The sequence below is a fragment of the Lissotriton vulgaris genome, chromosome 3_1, assembly GCF_964263255.1.
Source record: "Lissotriton vulgaris chromosome 3_1, aLisVul1.2, whole genome shotgun sequence".
NCBI classification, from domain to species: Eukaryota; Metazoa; Chordata; class Amphibia; order Caudata; family Salamandridae; genus Lissotriton; species Lissotriton vulgaris.
In genome coordinates, this window is record NC_141689.1 from 2,092,657,286 (window position 1) to 2,092,675,171 (window position 17,886).

At 44.6% G+C, this 17,886-nt stretch overlaps 1 protein-coding gene across 1 annotated transcript in view; it reads left to right on the plus strand.

Moving 5' to 3' along the window:
- LOC147728850 (uncharacterized) overlaps positions 1-13,643 on the plus strand; it is a 70,412-nt gene extending 56,769 nt beyond the window's left edge. Inside the window, exons 2-4 of the mRNA XM_086963874.1 lie at positions 11,154-11,577; positions 11,850-12,860; positions 13,625-13,643. Coding sequence (XP_086820000.1) covers positions 11,154-11,577; positions 11,850-12,860; positions 13,625-13,643 — 1,454 coding nt within the window. The remainder of the gene's footprint in view (positions 1-11,153; positions 11,578-11,849; positions 12,861-13,624) is intronic.
- The last annotated feature ends 4,243 nt before the right edge of the window (positions 13,644-17,886 follow it).

The window sequence follows — 17,886 nt, forward strand, 5'->3', positions numbered from 1 at the left end:
CGAAAAGTGGGAACACGCCACCCACCAGCGAAGTGAGTTGAGAAATCGGACCTTTTCCAGTTGAACTGCAACCCTGGCGAAGGTTGAATAGATTACTGAATTGTTTTTAATTCACTTAGGTATAAAAGTTATTTTCGAAAACTTTCCATACCTGATGAAGACCTTCCCATAAAGACGTGCCATTTAGAAGTTCGAAACGCGTTGGTTCTAACCGTAGAGAGGCTCCGTATTGAACCGAATACAAGCTACGTCCTGAAATTGGACACAATAGAGCCCATTAAGCAGGGCTCTAGCATCGAGTTCTGAATATCAATTTGACCTCTCCTTGGCCTAGATAGTATTTCACGTTGAGGACAGAGAAGTAAAATCAGTCCCCACAGCTTTCATTTGTTAAAATTAGTAGGACTACCTTTCGCCTGATGTATCTTCCAGGATGTTACATGTAATTTGGACTTTTGTCTGGCAACAGTGTGTCTGTTCTATATATCTTTATTGTAAAAGCACTATATGTTCATGTTTTGTTGAATGCACTGTATATATCTGTTGAGCACAATCTTTAAGATTTTTTTGATGTATATAAAAGAAGGCAATTGGATTTTGCTCGAGCTTGTCTCGTGATGGGACTTCAGGTTTTGCAAAACAAATGTACTAAAAAAAATATATATGATTATAACTCAGAGATAATTAAAAAATCTTTTGGGGAAAAAGTGAAGTTTTGATTTATGGTGTCAGAGGTACTCTGTTTTTTTCACAATGCATTGTACGCTGGCATCCCAAGCTATCTTCTGAACAAACTTCAGATAGTGCAAAACTCGGCTACCAGGCTCCTGCTGGGCCTTTCCAGCAGGAGCAGTGTGCGCTCTCATCTGCGCTCTTTGCATTGGCATCTGGTGGAGGCTCGATTAAAATTTAACATTTTCACTATTGCCCACAGTGCTCTCTACGGCTCGGGGCCCACCTATCTCCTGATGAGATTTTCCTTTTATGTCCTGGGGAGACAGTTGCGCTCTTCCTCACAACTGCTTGCGCAGACCCCTCCGGTTCAATCGACAAAGGGTTGGCGGGAGCTCCGTTGTTCGGAAAGCTGCTCTGGCATGGAACACCCTACCGCTGGCCCTAGGTAGCATTCAAGATCTTGTGACTTTTAAGAGAAAGCTCAAACCCTTCCTCTTTTAGTTTGTCATTTGACTTTCAACCTCTTCTCTGGCTCGCGCCGGGACACTCCTCGGAGTAGCTGTGCGCGTTACAAATTGAATAATAATAATAATAATAGACTTGCTGTACCCTTGGCAGCCTTGAGTACATCTGATCTTTCATGTCAGAACGCGGTTTATGTAAAAAGAACTGCACAGTTCAAAGGTTAGAATTCACAAAGAAGTTTTTGATTGTTTACTCTCCAGATGTTTCAAAACAATGTACAGTGGCGAAATTAATTAACGGTCTGATTTAATGTTTCCATTCGCAAACCAGGAATGTGAAATTTGCACACCAACTGGTTTGCGAGTGGAAATGCCAGTAGCAACGCAACCTATGTATTAGCAGGTCATCGCAAATTGCCCCTTGGCACTGGGTGGCGAAAGGACCTGCCTAATGAAAAAGGCATTAGGTAGTTTAAAATTTGCAACCCCTTTTTTGTTGCCTCCAAACGCAGGGATGAAAGCCTGCTAGGGACACTAGACCTTCGTCCCTCCATTTGATTTCCCAAACTGGAAACATAAAAAAATATATATATTCATATCCGTTAAAAGTACAGGTCCTAGTTCGGCAACACCAGGTGGGTGGGTGCTGGCAGTGGTGTGTTGGACCACTGCCTTCTCCCCTTGGGGCCATCAACATGATTCCTAAAGGGGAAGCTGTCCCATGGCAATACCTTCCTCTTTGCGAATCAGGTACCGCAAAAACTCAGAGGTGAGTGATCAGTGGTTTGCAATTGCAATTGTGGTCACAAACCATTAATACATTTCTTTCCAAATTGCAAATAGGAGGGGGACACAATAATTAAGCCTTTTCCTGTTTGCGATTCGAAAAGGGGGAAAGATGTAGAAACTCATCTGGCTTATAAAACGGCTTTCCTACATTGTATAAAGCCACTCTGTGGTCGCAAATTTAGTGATTTTGAAAATCACATTGTTTGGCCTGCTAAAGACCCCTTAATTTGACTCATTCTCCTACATTGTAAAAACAAATAAACAATGTTTCCAGCAAGCAACTGGTACTCCAAATAAAATAAACTAGGGGCGTGCTGTTACTTTAAAAGCAAGTAGAGTTTTAAAGATCTTTGATCTTGCTTCTAAAAGTAGAATGCTTTTTTGGGGTAAAAGTGACGCTTCTTTTTCCCGATGTTACTTTAAGGATCCTCTTACTGCGGACAGTCACCTTTGACACTGCACCCCCTCGACCAGTGTTTATCCAACGTGAAGTGGAAGGGCACAGACCAGGGGCCCATAAACATTTAATTTCATGGAAGTTAAGGGGCTCTTTACGGTTTCGCCAAGGCAGTGCATCACCAGCTGTCACCAGAGCTTGTTTGGAAAGAGGTACAGCAGTCACCGAACTCTCCTACAAAGTAACTGCTAGGTCAGGACAGATAGGGTTAATGTGCATCCTGTTAAAAAGCTGCACTAGTGTACAGAACAAAACACGGATTCACGCAGCCTTCTGCGTCGTGTCAAAATGTGCAAATCGAATAACTTAATTCATATATCGGGAACAACAAGTGCGTGCACAACAGCAGACGGGGCGAAGGACCACGGAAAACCCACGAGAAAGGCGGTTGAGGGTTAGGTGTTGGGTCTTTAGTGCTTTCCGAAGAAGAGCAGGGAAGTGACCACTTTAAAAACGTAGATACATTACCTTTGTAATGTACAGACATAAATGTAATCCTAAAAAATGTTGGCGTAGGTGTGCAAATATGATGAAAAGCTTGGCTACTTCTGAAGTGGTAATCCTTTTGACATGTGTTGCTACTGCCTTCATGATCTGCTGTGACACTACTGCCAGTTGGTGGCACCTGACTTCAGTAGCGGGTACATGCCTTCTTAGCTGAACCCCAGTGGTGAGATTACCTCTTGGCTCTCGCATGAAATTCCGTTAAGTTTCTCTTGACTGGGTCCGCTGTTCACCTGATTGTATGTTAAAGTGTGCATGAGATTGTTTGTGAACATTAGAAGATCCCACTGGATGTAAGCAGTCACTTCAGTTGTAGGCTGTGTATAGGATTTTGGGGCAGTCAGTGCTGCTTTTTTAGGTATCGCCTGCACAGCACTTGCGCTGTGCTTGAGAAATCTATTGTTTTTAATATACACTTAAAAGAGACTTACACCCGCCTCCTCTCTTTCTTGGCTTCTCATTGGTTCCTCTGCGTGCTACTTACTTTTCCTCCATTTCTATCGGCTGTAGCATATTTTCTTGCATTTACCAATTCTTGCCTCCTTTTCCCTGCATGGCCTACTTTGCAGAATTCCTGGTAAGCTGACTGTCACTATCTGGTTCGGACAAACACACAGTGAATGGAGCAGAAAGGATCTTTTGTTGCTCACTGTGCCTAGATTATAGCAGTTATGAAATGCCAGCCTGTGGTCTCAGAAGAGCAAACTGGAACAATAATGTGGTGAAAGGCATGGCCATGTCTGCACACCTAATGCAACGGATATTGGTGTATGCCCATACCACATATCCTCTGCTCTGCTGCAACTCAGCAATCGCACCCTATTGGCCAGAGAGTTGTCTGGAGGTCAACATACAAGTAAGAATGGAAACAGTCTTGGAAGTGGGAATTAAAGACATTGTGACTCTTTTATTTAGTGGAACCATGTACCACAAAAGTTGATGGAAGGACATCAGTGTGCACAGAAGATGCAGATTCGAGCAAGGAATCATGAAATGCAGAATGTGGGTTTCATGTGAGTGGGCAAAGCAAGCATCCTTTCTACTGGATTGATCGCTCTACTGATGTTTAATTGAGTTTGGGTGGGACCATGTTACGTTGATTTGGTTTTTCAAGAAAAAACCTTATCTTTTGTTTTTTAAATGGATGCAGGCAGACATCTCTATTTGTATATTTCTTGCATGCATTTTTGGTTTCTGGTAGATACTTGATAGCTCATTGTTGAATGTAACATACTTGGTGAGTCATGAGACGCACAGCAAGTACAAGCACAGGTTTTGTATGGTACCTGTAATGGTAAAATGTTTGAGTAATATCTGTGCATGCAGAGAAGGAAAATGCAAATGAATGCATGTTAGGTATTGTTGTATGTGAATTCAGATAACAGAGATGAGGAATGCCTACTTCTGCTGGGCAGCATGAGTACATACACCGCATATGGAAGAGTAGTTAGCTTGTAAGCCTTTTAGATTGTTAGGGTCTTCCAAGAACATGCTTCTGTCTGTTATTAGTACATTTGACATACCAGGGAGTCAATAAATAAATGACCAGATAATACCAGGCTGCTTGTGTAAAAGTGTTGGATATTTGCCGCCCAACTATGAAATTCCCCATCTTTGAACAGATATCAAATATAGTGGACAAAATGAAGATTGTTTACTTTCACCATGGTTAAGCCTTGCCAAGAAGGGAAGAGAGTGTCACCACAAATAGAGGATGTTATTGTCGACTTACTTTGTGATTTGAAACAATAGTTTGCGCTGTGTACAGATGGTACAATCTTGTACACGTTTGACAGCTGCTTGCTGTCTGTACCCATAAAACCAATTTTTGGAATAACTCCTATGTATGTCAGGATATGAATGTTGGATTTTTAGAACATTTATGTTCTGGAAGATTAGAAGTAAGCGCTCTTCCAGGGAGGATGTTTACCTGGCAGATTTGGTCTTGAGTAGTGTAGGAAAAATATTGGAACCAAACTTGATTGTGTGGCATAAAGTTGTGTTAAGGAATCTGCCATGCCATATTTGAACTAAAACAATACCTGATTACCAAGATGAATAAGGTGTAGAACAACAGTGTAATTTGCAAAGCCATCAATGATATCTCTGACCATGTCATAAGTGATGTAATATGTGAGGTCATAACGAGTGCATTGTAGGAGTGTAAATCATAGTTATTTTAGGTAACTATAACTGCTGAATTTCTATGGTTTTGTGTGTGTAAAATCTGAGCCTAACTATAACGCCCGGGTAACCTATTTCTTTTTCAGTGAATTTGTAAGGTTTTTTTAAAATTCTATTTCCTAACTATAAGGTCCATGTAACCTTTGTTTTCTTAAATGAATATCCAAGGTTTTAAAATTTTTATTTCCTTACTATAACGTCCCTGTAACCTTGGTTTTTTAAGTGAATTTGCAAGATTGTTTTATTTTATTTCCTAACTATAATGTCCCTCTAACCTTTGTTTTTTTAAGTGAATTTCTAAGGTTTTTAAAATCTTATTTCCCAGCTATAACGTCCCAGTAACCTTTGCTTTTTTAAGTGGATTTCTGAGGTTTTTAAATTTTTTATTTCCTAACTATAACGTCCATGTAACCTTTGTTTTTTTCTGTGAATGTCAGAATTCCAGCCACAGTTCCCCACTCTCTTTTTTATGTTAACTCTTTTTATTGGGGGCGGAAAAACCAAAAGCTCATCATTAAAACAGGTAGTATGACAGATCTCAGAATCCAGAGGTGATGCACAGTGCATTAAGTGTCACTGAGTCTTGGGTTACAAATCATCTCGCTTGCGCATTCCCCTTCACAACTGCTGTTGAGCCGCCCCATCCCTCCCCTTCGCAGTTCTACTGTGGGAGAGATACAGATTTCGCCCCTATACGCATTCCATGATGCCCACTTTCAATCCCATTTTTCGGGCTTTCTCTGTTTTTAAATACATCTTTTACTGCCATCATGGATCTATTCATGTCCGTTTCCCACTACCCCAATGATGGTATGTCCTTTGCTCCCCATTTTTGGGCAGTGTTACATTCGGCTACTGTCAACCCCAGGGAGACCCAGGATTGTTCCATGTAGGTTAAGACAGTAGACTCCCATATATTGTGTAGGAAGAGCTGCGCGGAGATGGGAATTATTTTACCCCAGCCCTTCCAGTTTGGACGTAATTGCCACCCAATAGGGTTTGATAGCAGGGCAGTCCCAGAGCATGTGAAAGAACGTCCCCCCATGGGCACAATGCCGGGACATTCTGTATCTGTTCTCTTCCCTATTTTGGCCAAAGTTTCCGCTGAGAGATATGCTCTATGTAGGACTGTAAGTTGGATCGATCTCAGTCTCATGGGAATGGCCACTTCATGTGGGTAGGCCAATGCATCCTGCCATTCCTCATCTTCTAGGTCCCCTACGTCTGCTTCAGATTGCTGTCTAAGGCATATGAGTGGGTCAGGTCAGTTGTTGACCAGTTTCCGATAGGTCAAGGATATTGCTTTCTGGTTCATCGGCTCCAGCAGTAACCTATCTTCTAGTGGAAACGCCTCCGGGAGAGCCTCCCCTCAGGGCATAGCGGATTTAAGGGCATGACTGATTTGTTAATACTTAAAAGTTTCAGAGTTTGCCAATTGAAATTTCGCCTGCAGTTTAGCAAATTAGACCAACCCATCCCTTTTCCACAGATCCCCCACTGATGAGATGCCAATTACATTCCATCTATCAGATCCCGGGCAGGTGCTCAGTTTACCAAGCCGTTATGAGTCCCAGAGTGGTGTTGCTTGCTTTATTTTCTTGTGCCAGTCCAGTGTTTTGGTGAATTGGTTCCAGATTGCTATAGTGTGGGCCATGGGCCCTTTGAGGTGTTGGTGCTTAGGGCTTGGTACAGGGCTCTACGGTATCCACCCTGGCCCGTCAGCCATTTATCCATTTGATAGCTTGGCTCGGTTTGCGGGCCATACACCCTTTGATCAATTACTGCCAGTTGGGATGCCCAGTAGTATTGTTTAAGGTCTGGCATGGAGATACCCCCTATCGTACCATCCTCTCATCAGTCTTTGCGTTGCAATAGGCGGCGTCTTCCCAACCCACAACAGATTCCTCACCACACTCTTGGTATTAATGAAATATTAATCTGGGACATTAACAGGGGTATTCTGCAAATACATACAGGAAACAAGGCAACGCTTTAAAAAGGGCTGCACGTCCCAGAAGGGTCAAGGGGAGGGCCTGCCAGTGTCGCACATCGGCATGTAGGTGGGTCACTGGGCCTTGGTTTTATAAAAGAGAGGTGGATCAGGCATTATGAAGCTTCCCAGGTAGTGGAATCCATCGGTTGCCACAATGCCCGTACAGTCTGCTGGTAGTTTTGGCATTGGACAATGGATTGAATATAATATAGAATTATTATGATATACCCTGAGTGTTTGCTGAATATCAAAAATTGTGAAGGATCCGATGAATCGATGTGGCTGGGGCTGCGACATTTAAGAGTATGTCGTCTGTATAGAGGGAAATTTTGTCTTCGTGGTATTCTGTCCACTTTAACCCTCTGAATAAAGTGCGCCCCTCACCCATATCGCTAGTGGTTCCAGCATCAAGGCAAAAATAAGAGGCAACTAAGCATGGGCGCAAAATCCGTTACGTTCGCGGATTTTGCGGATTTTCGCAAAATTCGCAATCCGCGAATTTTGCGAATTTCCCGCAAAATCCGCGAACGCAACGAATTGGCGGATTGGGGGCAAAAGTTCAAGCCTTCACCCCTGTAACTATTGTAGAATGGCGCCAGCAAGCTGCCAGCGCCGTCCTAAATAGTTACAAAGTTAGCTTGAAGAGGAAGCACTTAGATAAAATAAAGCACCTGCTTCATTTTAACTATTAGGGCTTCCTCTTCAAGCTAACTTTGTAACTATTGTAGGGCGGCACTGGCAGCTTGCTGGCGCCATTCTACAATAGTTACAGGGGTGAAGGATGGGGGCAGGAGGCAAAGCCAGGTGCTCCAGTTGAATATCAAATTCAGTAACACATACTTCAGCCCAAAAACAATCGTGAGCTTTGTGGGGGCTGGGCGCACATCGGCGCTATGGCATAGTCACACACACATGGTCACTGGACAAAGCAGGCACCGAGTTGATTATCAAATTCAGTAAACACATTCATCAGCCCAAAAACAATCGGGAGCTTTGTGGAGGCTGGGCGCACATTGGCGCTATGGCATAGTCACACACACATGGTCACTGGACAAAGCAGGCACCCCCCAGAACCCCCCCATGCGGGAAATCCGCAATCCGCAAAAATCCGCAAATTTGCGGACTTTGCGGATTCGCAATCCGCAAATCCGCAAAATTCACGGATTGCAAAATCCGCAAAATCTGCCCATGCTTAGAGGCAACAGGAGACAGCCCTGTTGGGTTCACCTGCCCAATTGGAAATGTCGGGATGTGTGGCAGTTGACTACTATTTATGCCTTCGAGTCAGTATAGAGGAGTTTAATCCATTTTATGTAGTTAAGGCTGAGCCTATGCGCTCCAAAATGGTAAATAAGTAGGAACATTCAATAGTATAATATATTCTATGATGTACAGCTTTTTATTTGGATTTAGCTGCCTCTGTCAAAAGCTGCATGTAGTCTAGCTTCTTCGCACCCAGGATTTCTCTGCCAATTTTGATGTGTCATGTGGGTCCCGTCTGGGGGGCATCGGTCAAGCTGCCCATTCACTGTCAGATTTAGATTGCCGCCAATTTCTAAAGCCCCAATTGGGAGGTCCAGCAGGAATTTGCCGAGCTCTGATAGTGTCATTTGTTGCAGGGCTGACGGATATATATATAGATAGCACGTTGAGTGGCTTCCCCTCCCACATTCCAGCCACTGCTGTGAATCTGCCCTGAGTGTCCTCCCATGTTGTATGAACAAAATATGGGCAGCTTTTACGAATGAAAATACCTCTTCATCTGGAACTGTTGTGTTCTTATCTAGGACCCTAATTCGATATTCCCGATTTATGCCCTTGTGAGGTTATAATCAATAATGTCCTGAAAAAGGCACAAGAATCAGATTCATATTCAGTAATAGCCCATGCAATCCAAAACACAGCACAGCTACTCCCATCGACTCCTAGAAAGCACAACGCATTCTTTAACACATTGGCTGCTAGAGGTTATCCCCTCCTGTGCTGCAAAGTAAGATTTACCATTGTTCATGGCGAGCTCAGCTCGTCATAAGCACAGCTCCACTGTTCCTCATGACGAGCTGAGCTCATCATGAGCAGGGAAGGGGTTAAACAGACCAAGCCTCCAGCAGCCCGGGAAAACCCCCCTGCTTTTGTTTTGATTTGAACAAGAACTCCTGAAGTCCTGCAAGAACTGTTAGTTCTTGGTGACGTCTTATGTCCAACCTTACGTCAAACCCGGCACCTTTCAGGTATAAAATACCAACAGTTGCCTTAAGCAAACACACAGTGGTTTGGAGCAGAGCGGCCATCTACTTGCCCAAGAGCCCAGCTGATGCGAGTGCCCGCGGAAGCCGCCCCTCCTGTTTGACGCACTGAGAGAGACGCTGTCTTTTTCTCCAGCCGAGAAAATCCAGCTCCGGTGTTTCCAGCCTACCCTTGCGGGTTGCTGGAATATTGAGTCCTGAGGAAAGAGATACCAGACCTCCCACATTCTATTACCAAGTTACGGAGCTGACTAAACCCTTAGGAGAATTCTTGATGCAGATTCTTGACAAAATTATCTTAACCAACTTAACTTAACATCGCTACTTACTTGTCCCTTCCCATGTATTAGGCTTAGGTCAGGTACACTGGGGTAGGCGTAGTTAGAAGCACCAGTTGAGCCTTTTAGTCAATGTATTTATGTATGTATATATTTTATCCATTTTAAAGTATCATATAGCTAAGAAACCGTATCAATGCTTTTACGGTATTATTTCATAATACTACTTTTACTGTACGCACTCTACTTTACTTTAAGTATTGCAATTGTGGCAATTCATTTCTCTTGCATGAGAAAGAAGACTGCTCAATAAATAACACCTTTTTATGGAAAACGCCCGTATCTCTATTTCTCTGCACTCTGGTGAAACTAAGTATGCACTGCTGACTGAGTGAAATATCTGTCTATTGTTTTCACACGACTCTAGAGATATACTCTTATTCTGAGGGAGCAAAGTTGTCATGTTTATGCGGTTGTCGGAAACTGAATCCCTTCTTGTCTGAGCCAGGGAAGGTGATCCATCCCTCTTCATTCAAGAAAGTTTCCAGTGACCTCTGAGCTAGCTGGCGCAAACCTAAATTAAGTTTAACATAGTCAGTAGAGACCTAGATGACCTCAGTCATACGTCTACACTGCTGTTTATTTTATTCCAATGCGCAGAGCCTATTGGGAAAATAGGAACTACACTACATGGCGCCCAACGTTTGGTAAGGCGATAATCTAACGCAAGATAATAGAGTAACTCAGTCGTGCTTTTTCACACAGGACCCTTTTCCCGTAAAAACTCCAATAGACGTCTGGAGTGGGTGAAAGGTTAATATATCCGCCGGAACTTAGTAGGATGAGAATCCTATGTATTAGTTTTTGGTTTGATCAACATTGAAGGATACAGTGTTCCAAAATATTTTGCACCTAATCTTTGTTTCCTTGAAACTCGATCTGCAACAGAAAACTTTCAGTCAGTTAAATGTCAGAAAGTGACGAAGAAAGCGAGCGAGCAAGACTAGCAGCTCGACTCTTAGAGGAAGACGCAAGTCTCCATGAAACTGAACCGAAAGCAATACTCATTCTGGTCAATGTAAGAAGAACCTAGGGCCAGATGTAGGTAAAAGTCATTTACCGATTTTTAAATACCGAATTTTACCGATTCGGTATTCAAAAATCGGTAAATGAGATGTAGGTAAAAAATCGGTATTTTTTACCGATTCGGTAAAAGTCGGTATCTGACTTTTGGAATTTACCGATTCGGCAATTACCGAATCGGTATTTCCTGAATCGGTATTTCCCATTCATCCCTATGGGCCAAAAGGCCCATAGGAATGCATTGGAAATACCGAATCGGTAAATACCGAATCAGTAAATACCGATTCGGTAAATTCCAAAACGGGAACCATGCAAAAGTGAAACTAATGAAAACAGCCAATCAGGTGCCACCACCCTCCCCCTCCCAACCAGGAAGTGGCTACCCAGGCAGCTGCAACTAATTAGAAGGTTTTGGAGAGGCAGTCAGAGCACAGCACAGACACAGAGCTGCAGGGAGTGATTACTTGTACTTTACCTCAGTGGAAATAGCCAGCAGCAGTGAGAGCCAGAAGGCGGAAAGGAAAAGGAAATCAAAGTTCAGCAGCATGGAGCTGCAAGTACTAGTGGAGGAGGAGGTGAGAAACCACAAACAACTGTTTGGCAGGCACTCCCTCACAGTAGCTGAGTCAGCAAAACGCAAGCTGTGGCTTGATATTGGTGAAAGGGTGAATGCTGTGGGAGTGACAAGCAGGAGCTTAGATGACCTCAAGAAACGCTTCTACGACATCAGGAGTCTCACCAAGAGAAAGATGTCAGAGCTACATAAGCAGGCTGGTGTCACCGGTGGAGGCAGGAACCCAGCGCCCCCCCTGACTGACCTGGAGGAGTTCGTGGCGTCTACCATCGAGCCAGACAGTGTTGTGGGACTGGGAGATGTGGACAGCACAGCCAGAGCTGGAAAAAAAAGGTAAGACGCATGCGCAGCATGACACCCCATACCAACTAGCCTCCCTTAACCCTTTGTGCACAGGCCAACCCCAGTACAGTACTGCTAGCACCATACAGGAGCAATGCATTATGGGAGATGTAGTCAGCTAACATAAGACCATGTGTAACTGCACAGATATCAGCAAGGCAGTGAAAGTAATGCAGAATAATGACAGTAAAATGTGTAATGCATTTATTTTAGTGACTGTGACACAGTAGCACTCAGTTGACATACGCTTATTTATACCTAGGGGCAACATCAGCCAGTCAAGGCACAGCTACAGCAAGGACTGCACCAGCCAGGGAGCAGAGTGACGTGCCAGGGCCAAGCCAAGTCCATGCCTCGCTGGAGGAAGAACACACAACTCTCACCTCCCAGGAAGAGGACACAGTCCACACATCCGAGTTTCCCCACTCCCCACACCTCTCACAATCGCCTTCATTGCTTTTCTCTCCTGAGACCTCCCCAACACTGTCACAGCCTGCACCTGCAACCTCACCAGCCAGGAGGCGAGTCGTGGCCACACTGCCACTGATGGAGGCAGCTGAGGGAGAGGCCCAAGCCACTGCACCTGAGAGTCTTGCTGCACTGCAGCCCACCACAGAGTCTTTCACCTTGCGCAGACGGCAAGGCAGGCCCAGCAGTGCAGGTGTTCGTGGAGAAGGCACAGTGTTCCAAGGTCTGGAGGGGAGTATGGTGCAAATCCAACGCATGCAGGGGAAAGCAATACAGGCATGCCACCGCCAATTTTGTGTCCTAAACGAAGAAATTGGAGAAATGGGGATGGGCATCAGAGACATGGTGGAAAGCAACAGGGAGATATCAAAAACCAATGCTGACCTAGCTGCAGGAATGCAGCAAATGGGCACTGCAATCAACCACCTGTGCTCAAAACTGGACAGCCTGGAGCACACACGGCGCAGGGACGCCCGTGTAAACAATAGGGCAATCAATCGCCTAGCCACTGCCACAACACAGCTATGCCGTAGAGGCATTAACATGCAGGAAAGCCTAACTCAAAACACGGCTGTGGTCACCAGGGGCATGGCCAGGATCACCACTGCCCTCGAGGCAATGATCATATCAAACACTGCACTGGATCCAGCCCTGGATGTGGCTGAGGGAGATGATAGCAGTAGCCACAGCAGCATGTCAAGCGCTGTGGTTCACCCACGTAGGAGCAGCAGGCGCCCAGCTGAGCCTGCAGGCCATGAGGGAAGCAGTGAGCAACACCCCAGTGGCTCTGGGAATAAGCATGGGCGAATTTTGCGAATCTCGCGTTCGCGAATTTTGCGGATTTGCGAACTCGCAATCCGCAAAATCCGCGAATTCTTGCGAATTTGCGGATTTTTTTTTTTTTTGTGTTCGCAAGGATTTCTGCCAGTTCGCGAGGGTTTCGTACCAGTTCGCAATTGCGAACTTACATTTCGTCGCGCAACGGTCGCGAATTATGTTGTTTCTACGTCTGGTTCATCATCACAGGTTCCCAGCACCCTCTGTTTCACCACTGCAACCCTCTGTTACATCAATGCCACCCTCTGGTTCATCATTACTGTAGATTATGGGGGGGAAAAGCAAGCACACCAGCCCTGCTTCAACTGAGATGAATTAATTTGGGGTTAGTTTATTAATGTGTCACTGTTTTAAAATTCCAGTCTGGCACCTGCTTCCTTATCTGTAATTTTGCTTTCTGTTGCAGTGCATTTTTTTTCCCCAGGACCTTCTTTGTGGCCTACTTGTAGCTATTGTATGAGCCTGCTGTGAGGGTCAGAGCAGGGTCATACAATTGTTGCAACTAGCAACTGAATTCTGGAGGGGCCCCAGTCAGGAAGCACTACCGGGAATTGTTACTAATGATGAGTTTGAACTCTTGCCCCTGCCGAGTGCTTTCAGTTTTGAAAAACTCGTTTTTCTGCAATTTCGCGGGGTTCGCGGGGTGCGAACACGCGCGAGATCGGATTCGGAAGCCGCAAATTCGTGCGAATATGCAATTTGTTTTTTTTGCGGCGTGTTAGTTGGCAAGGTTTTGTGCGTTTTTGTGAGCCGCTCGCAGCGCAAGACGCGAAGTTACCCTCGCGGTCGTTCAAGGGCGCAGCCATCTTGTTTGCCTGACGTATTTCCGTTTCCGGGCGCGAAGTGTAATCTCGCAAAGTCCGCGGCTTGCCAGTACAGTCTCGCGCGTGTTCGCAAGGAAAATCTCGCGCGAACTTACCCGCGCGGTCGTGAACGGGCGCGGCCATCTTGTTTCTCATTCATTGCTATGGTTCTGGGCATGGTCTTTGTATCCTCTGTCAATCTCTGCCATCCTTTGCTTGTTTGAAGTTTTTTTTTATCTATTTTACTTATTATCTATCCCTCTATTTTTCTAGCCCTATATTTTTGTGTTTACTGCTACTTTTGGTTAATTTTAAACTACTTTTGTAAACTCTTTTCTTTTCTTCTCTTCCCTATTCTATTTTCTTTATTCCTTTCCGCCCAGACCATGGTGAAGGGAGCCGGGAAGCATCCCGAGAAGGGGAAGGGTCCCGCACCCCGTGTCCGGCTCCCGTGCGGGCGTTTGAGGGGGGAGCTAGTGATGCCACGGGAGATCTTTACCCCGGAGGAGGTGGCCCAACTCATTTTTTATGTTCAGCGCCGCCTCCCCAGGACCATCATGGGAGGCGGCAAGATCAGTGCTGGGTACGGGGCCCGGGAGCGCCGGAAGCGGTGGGAGAAGGTGTGCCAGGCCATTGCCCACCACTCTCAGGTCTGGCGCACCTACAACCAGGCCACCCACCGCTGGACGGATGTCCTGACCCGTGAGCGAGATCTGCTCGACCTCCTTGGCCTTGAGATCCCCGGGCTTGGTGAGTAGTAGTAGCTATGTCTTTACTACTATGTTTTCTCCTGCTGTGTTATTATATTGCAAATTTTTGTTTTTTACCAAGAGCAATAATGCTGCTCATTACATTGTAGGTAAATTTTATTTCAAAATCTTCTGTGCATTTCAGGTACACTGCTCTCCTTCTTCTCAGTAGTGTTGCTACTATGCTTATTTGTTTTAGATTTTGTGTTCATTTCATTGGCCTGTGAAATTATGTATGAGTGTAGTTGAAAGAACTGCGTAATGCTACACACTAAGGTTCAGATTTTTAATTACCGGCGCATCCCTGCAAAGTTGCAGGGATGCGCCAGTAATTGTGCGTCACGCCACCATCACCCATGGTGCGCCGTATTTACAATGCGGCGCGCCATGGGCCCAAAACGTCACCAAAGCGTTACGCATCTGTGCCGTAAAGGCGGCGCATTGCTGGAGTTGCGTCGCAACGATGGTGCAGCTCCATCAATTCTCTGGGGTGCCCTATCTCCCCAATGCTGCGTCAAGCCGTACGTCTGCTTCAAGCAGGCGCAGGGTTTGAGTCACGCATCATTGTCCTCAAAGTGACTGATTGAAATCTTGTAGATTTCCCTCAGCCACTTTTAGGATGCGTTCCTGCGCAAGAACGCCCTCCCTTGCGCCGGAACACCCCTATTGGCGCAGGGCTTTACAACGTGATGCATCTCCCAGATGCGTCACGTTGTTAATATACGCCGCACCATTGCGCCTCTTTTGTGCTGTCGCTGCGTCACAAAAGTCACGCAACAATGGAGCAAAAGAGCCACAAGGGCCTTCTAAATCAGCCCCTACAGACTCAAGTCCAGTCCTTCCTTTGTACACATGGTGATAAGAAGAAATAGTGGTGGTGGATTAATAGTTTGAGTATTTTAATGACTGGTGAATGTAGTAGGAAACTTTAGTGTTGTCGCTGATCTTCAATCACGATGGACTTTGGCTGTCACTTTGCGTGCTGCGGACTGCTGCCTGCCAATCCTAGGCAAATCTTTTTAGTACTTTGTTTAGTGAGTTACATAGGGTAGTTTCCAATTCGACGGTCCGCAAATCAAGCAATACTAAAGTAATGACGTAGTCGACCACATGAGATTGGTCATTAATATATCCCGTGGAGTCGTTCCCTATTTGCTATTTCGCAAAAATATTTTGTTACTTTGTTAGTTCTTTTTTAAATGTTTGATTTGGTTGAGAAATATCATCCATGTTTTATGTTTTTCTTTCTTTCATGTTGTACATCAGCTTCCCCCAGGGGCAAGAGGAGGACACAGGAGGAGGAGGAGGAGGGTGCTGTTGTCGATGCAGGCCAGGACCGGGCAGTCGAGGGCTCCTTTGCTGGCCCCAGTAAGTTTTAATTTTAATATAGAGTACTTATTTTTTCCTAGCGTTCCTCATTCGATTTTTTCTAAATCGTCTTTGATCTTCTTGTAGACAGGATCTAAATTCTTATCCTGCCTCGACTATGACTCCGTGTGGTATTACTAGATTATTCTTATTAGTCTGTCTGTGTAGCTAACTAAGATTGCACATTTGGCATTTCCATTGGACTCCCATTCTAGTCAGCAATAGCTCTATGCACTGAGTGTAGTCCTCTGGGATTGTCCATAATGTCTTTTCAAGTATTCTAAATGTTTATGCTTTGACCATTGCCAACAATAAAAAGGTGAATGACCACCACCAAGAAATAATAAGATACTACTTTACTTTTGGTTTGGATAGGAGGACAATCCATTCTACTACTGTTGCAGGGACAAATCTGCACAAACAGAACTATGGACACTAAATAATGATTTGGTTGAGAAATATCATCCATGTTTTATGTTTTTCTTTCTTTCATGTTGTACATCAGCTTCCCCCAGGGGCAAGAGGAGGACACAGGAGGAGGAGGAGGAGGGTGCTGTTGTCGATGCAGGCCAGGACCGGGCAGTCGAGGGCTCCTTTGCTGGCCCCAGTAAGTTTTAATTTTAATATAGAGTACTTATTTTTTCCTAGCGTTCCTCATTCGATTTTTTCTAAATCGTCTTTGATCTTCTTGTAGACAGGATCTAAATTCTTATCCTGCCTCGACTATGACTCCGTGTGGTATTACTAGATTATTCTTATTAGTCTGTCTGTGTAGCTAACTAAGATTGCACATTTGGCATTTCCATTGGACTCCCATTCTAGTCAGTAATAGCTCTATGCACTGAGTGTAGTCCTCTGGGATTGTCCATAATGTCTTTTCAAGTATTCTAAATGTTTATGCTTTGACCATTGCCAACAATAAAAAGGTGAATGACCACCACCAAGAAATAATAAGATACTACTTTACTTTTGGTTTGGATAGGAGGACAATCCATTCTACTACTGTTGCAGGGACAAATCTGCACAAACAGAACTATGGACACTAAATAATGCATCGCTTAGCTTATCAATTATAATAGGTGCTGTAACTGTTAGACTTTCCACATACCTCAGTGATAACAGACTTTGTAGTTGAACCCCCAATCTCCTTACTGACTAGATAGTGTGGCAGAGTCATTTAGCTCCCAAAGTCACCGATGGCAGAGGCACGGACTCATGCTTGCAAAAATTCGAAAACCTTTAGCTCATCCACTCTAGTCTGGAGGAACAAAAACCACAGAGTCTATTTAAGTTTAAAAGCTTTATTAAAAGTAAACACATTTATTAAATTCAAGTTTGTCATAAAAGTGAACGTGTAACTGAAAATGGAAAAGTGCTTAGTGCTGACGATTAATTGGACACATTTCTTGTGGTCGAGCCGAGCTCTCACCTGGTTTGAACTTGATCCTGCTCGTGTTCTTAGAAGTCAAGGTTCTGTCTGTTAGGAGAAAAAGTGGTGCGTGTTAAAAAGTAAAAAGCAAACATTCATCAGTTGTGCCAAAAAGTGCAGCAAGACAACAGCCTTCCCTGGAAAAAGGGACATTTTTACTCTAGAGTACACAGTCAAAAATTATTAAATTGTACACTTTTTTCACATTTCTTTCTTCCTCCTAGACCAAATATTATATAGTAGTGAGTGGTGTATTCTAACATTATTAAATGTACTTTGTAGGTGGAACATCTGGAGACGGGGCCAGCGCGGAGGTGGTGGTGGCATTGGACGAGGAGGACAACTCTGGGGAGGAGGCGGTGCAAGTGCCGGAAAAGGACATGCCTGTGAGGGTTCACACGGTGGTGGCGGGCAGAGGTAAGCTATACATTCCTTAGTCATTGAGATTGAAGACTGCAGAGTGTGCTTTCTGCACGGGTGTATTATAAAAAAAGCAGGTAGTAGCCTCCTCTAAATGTACTTCGACTTAGCTGTGAAGTTTTTGGCGAGAAGAATCCCAATCAGATCTGAGGTGAACTTGATGGATGGGATGAACGAAAAGCGAAAGAAGGGTGTAAGTAAGTGTGGAAGCACGAGAAATGTA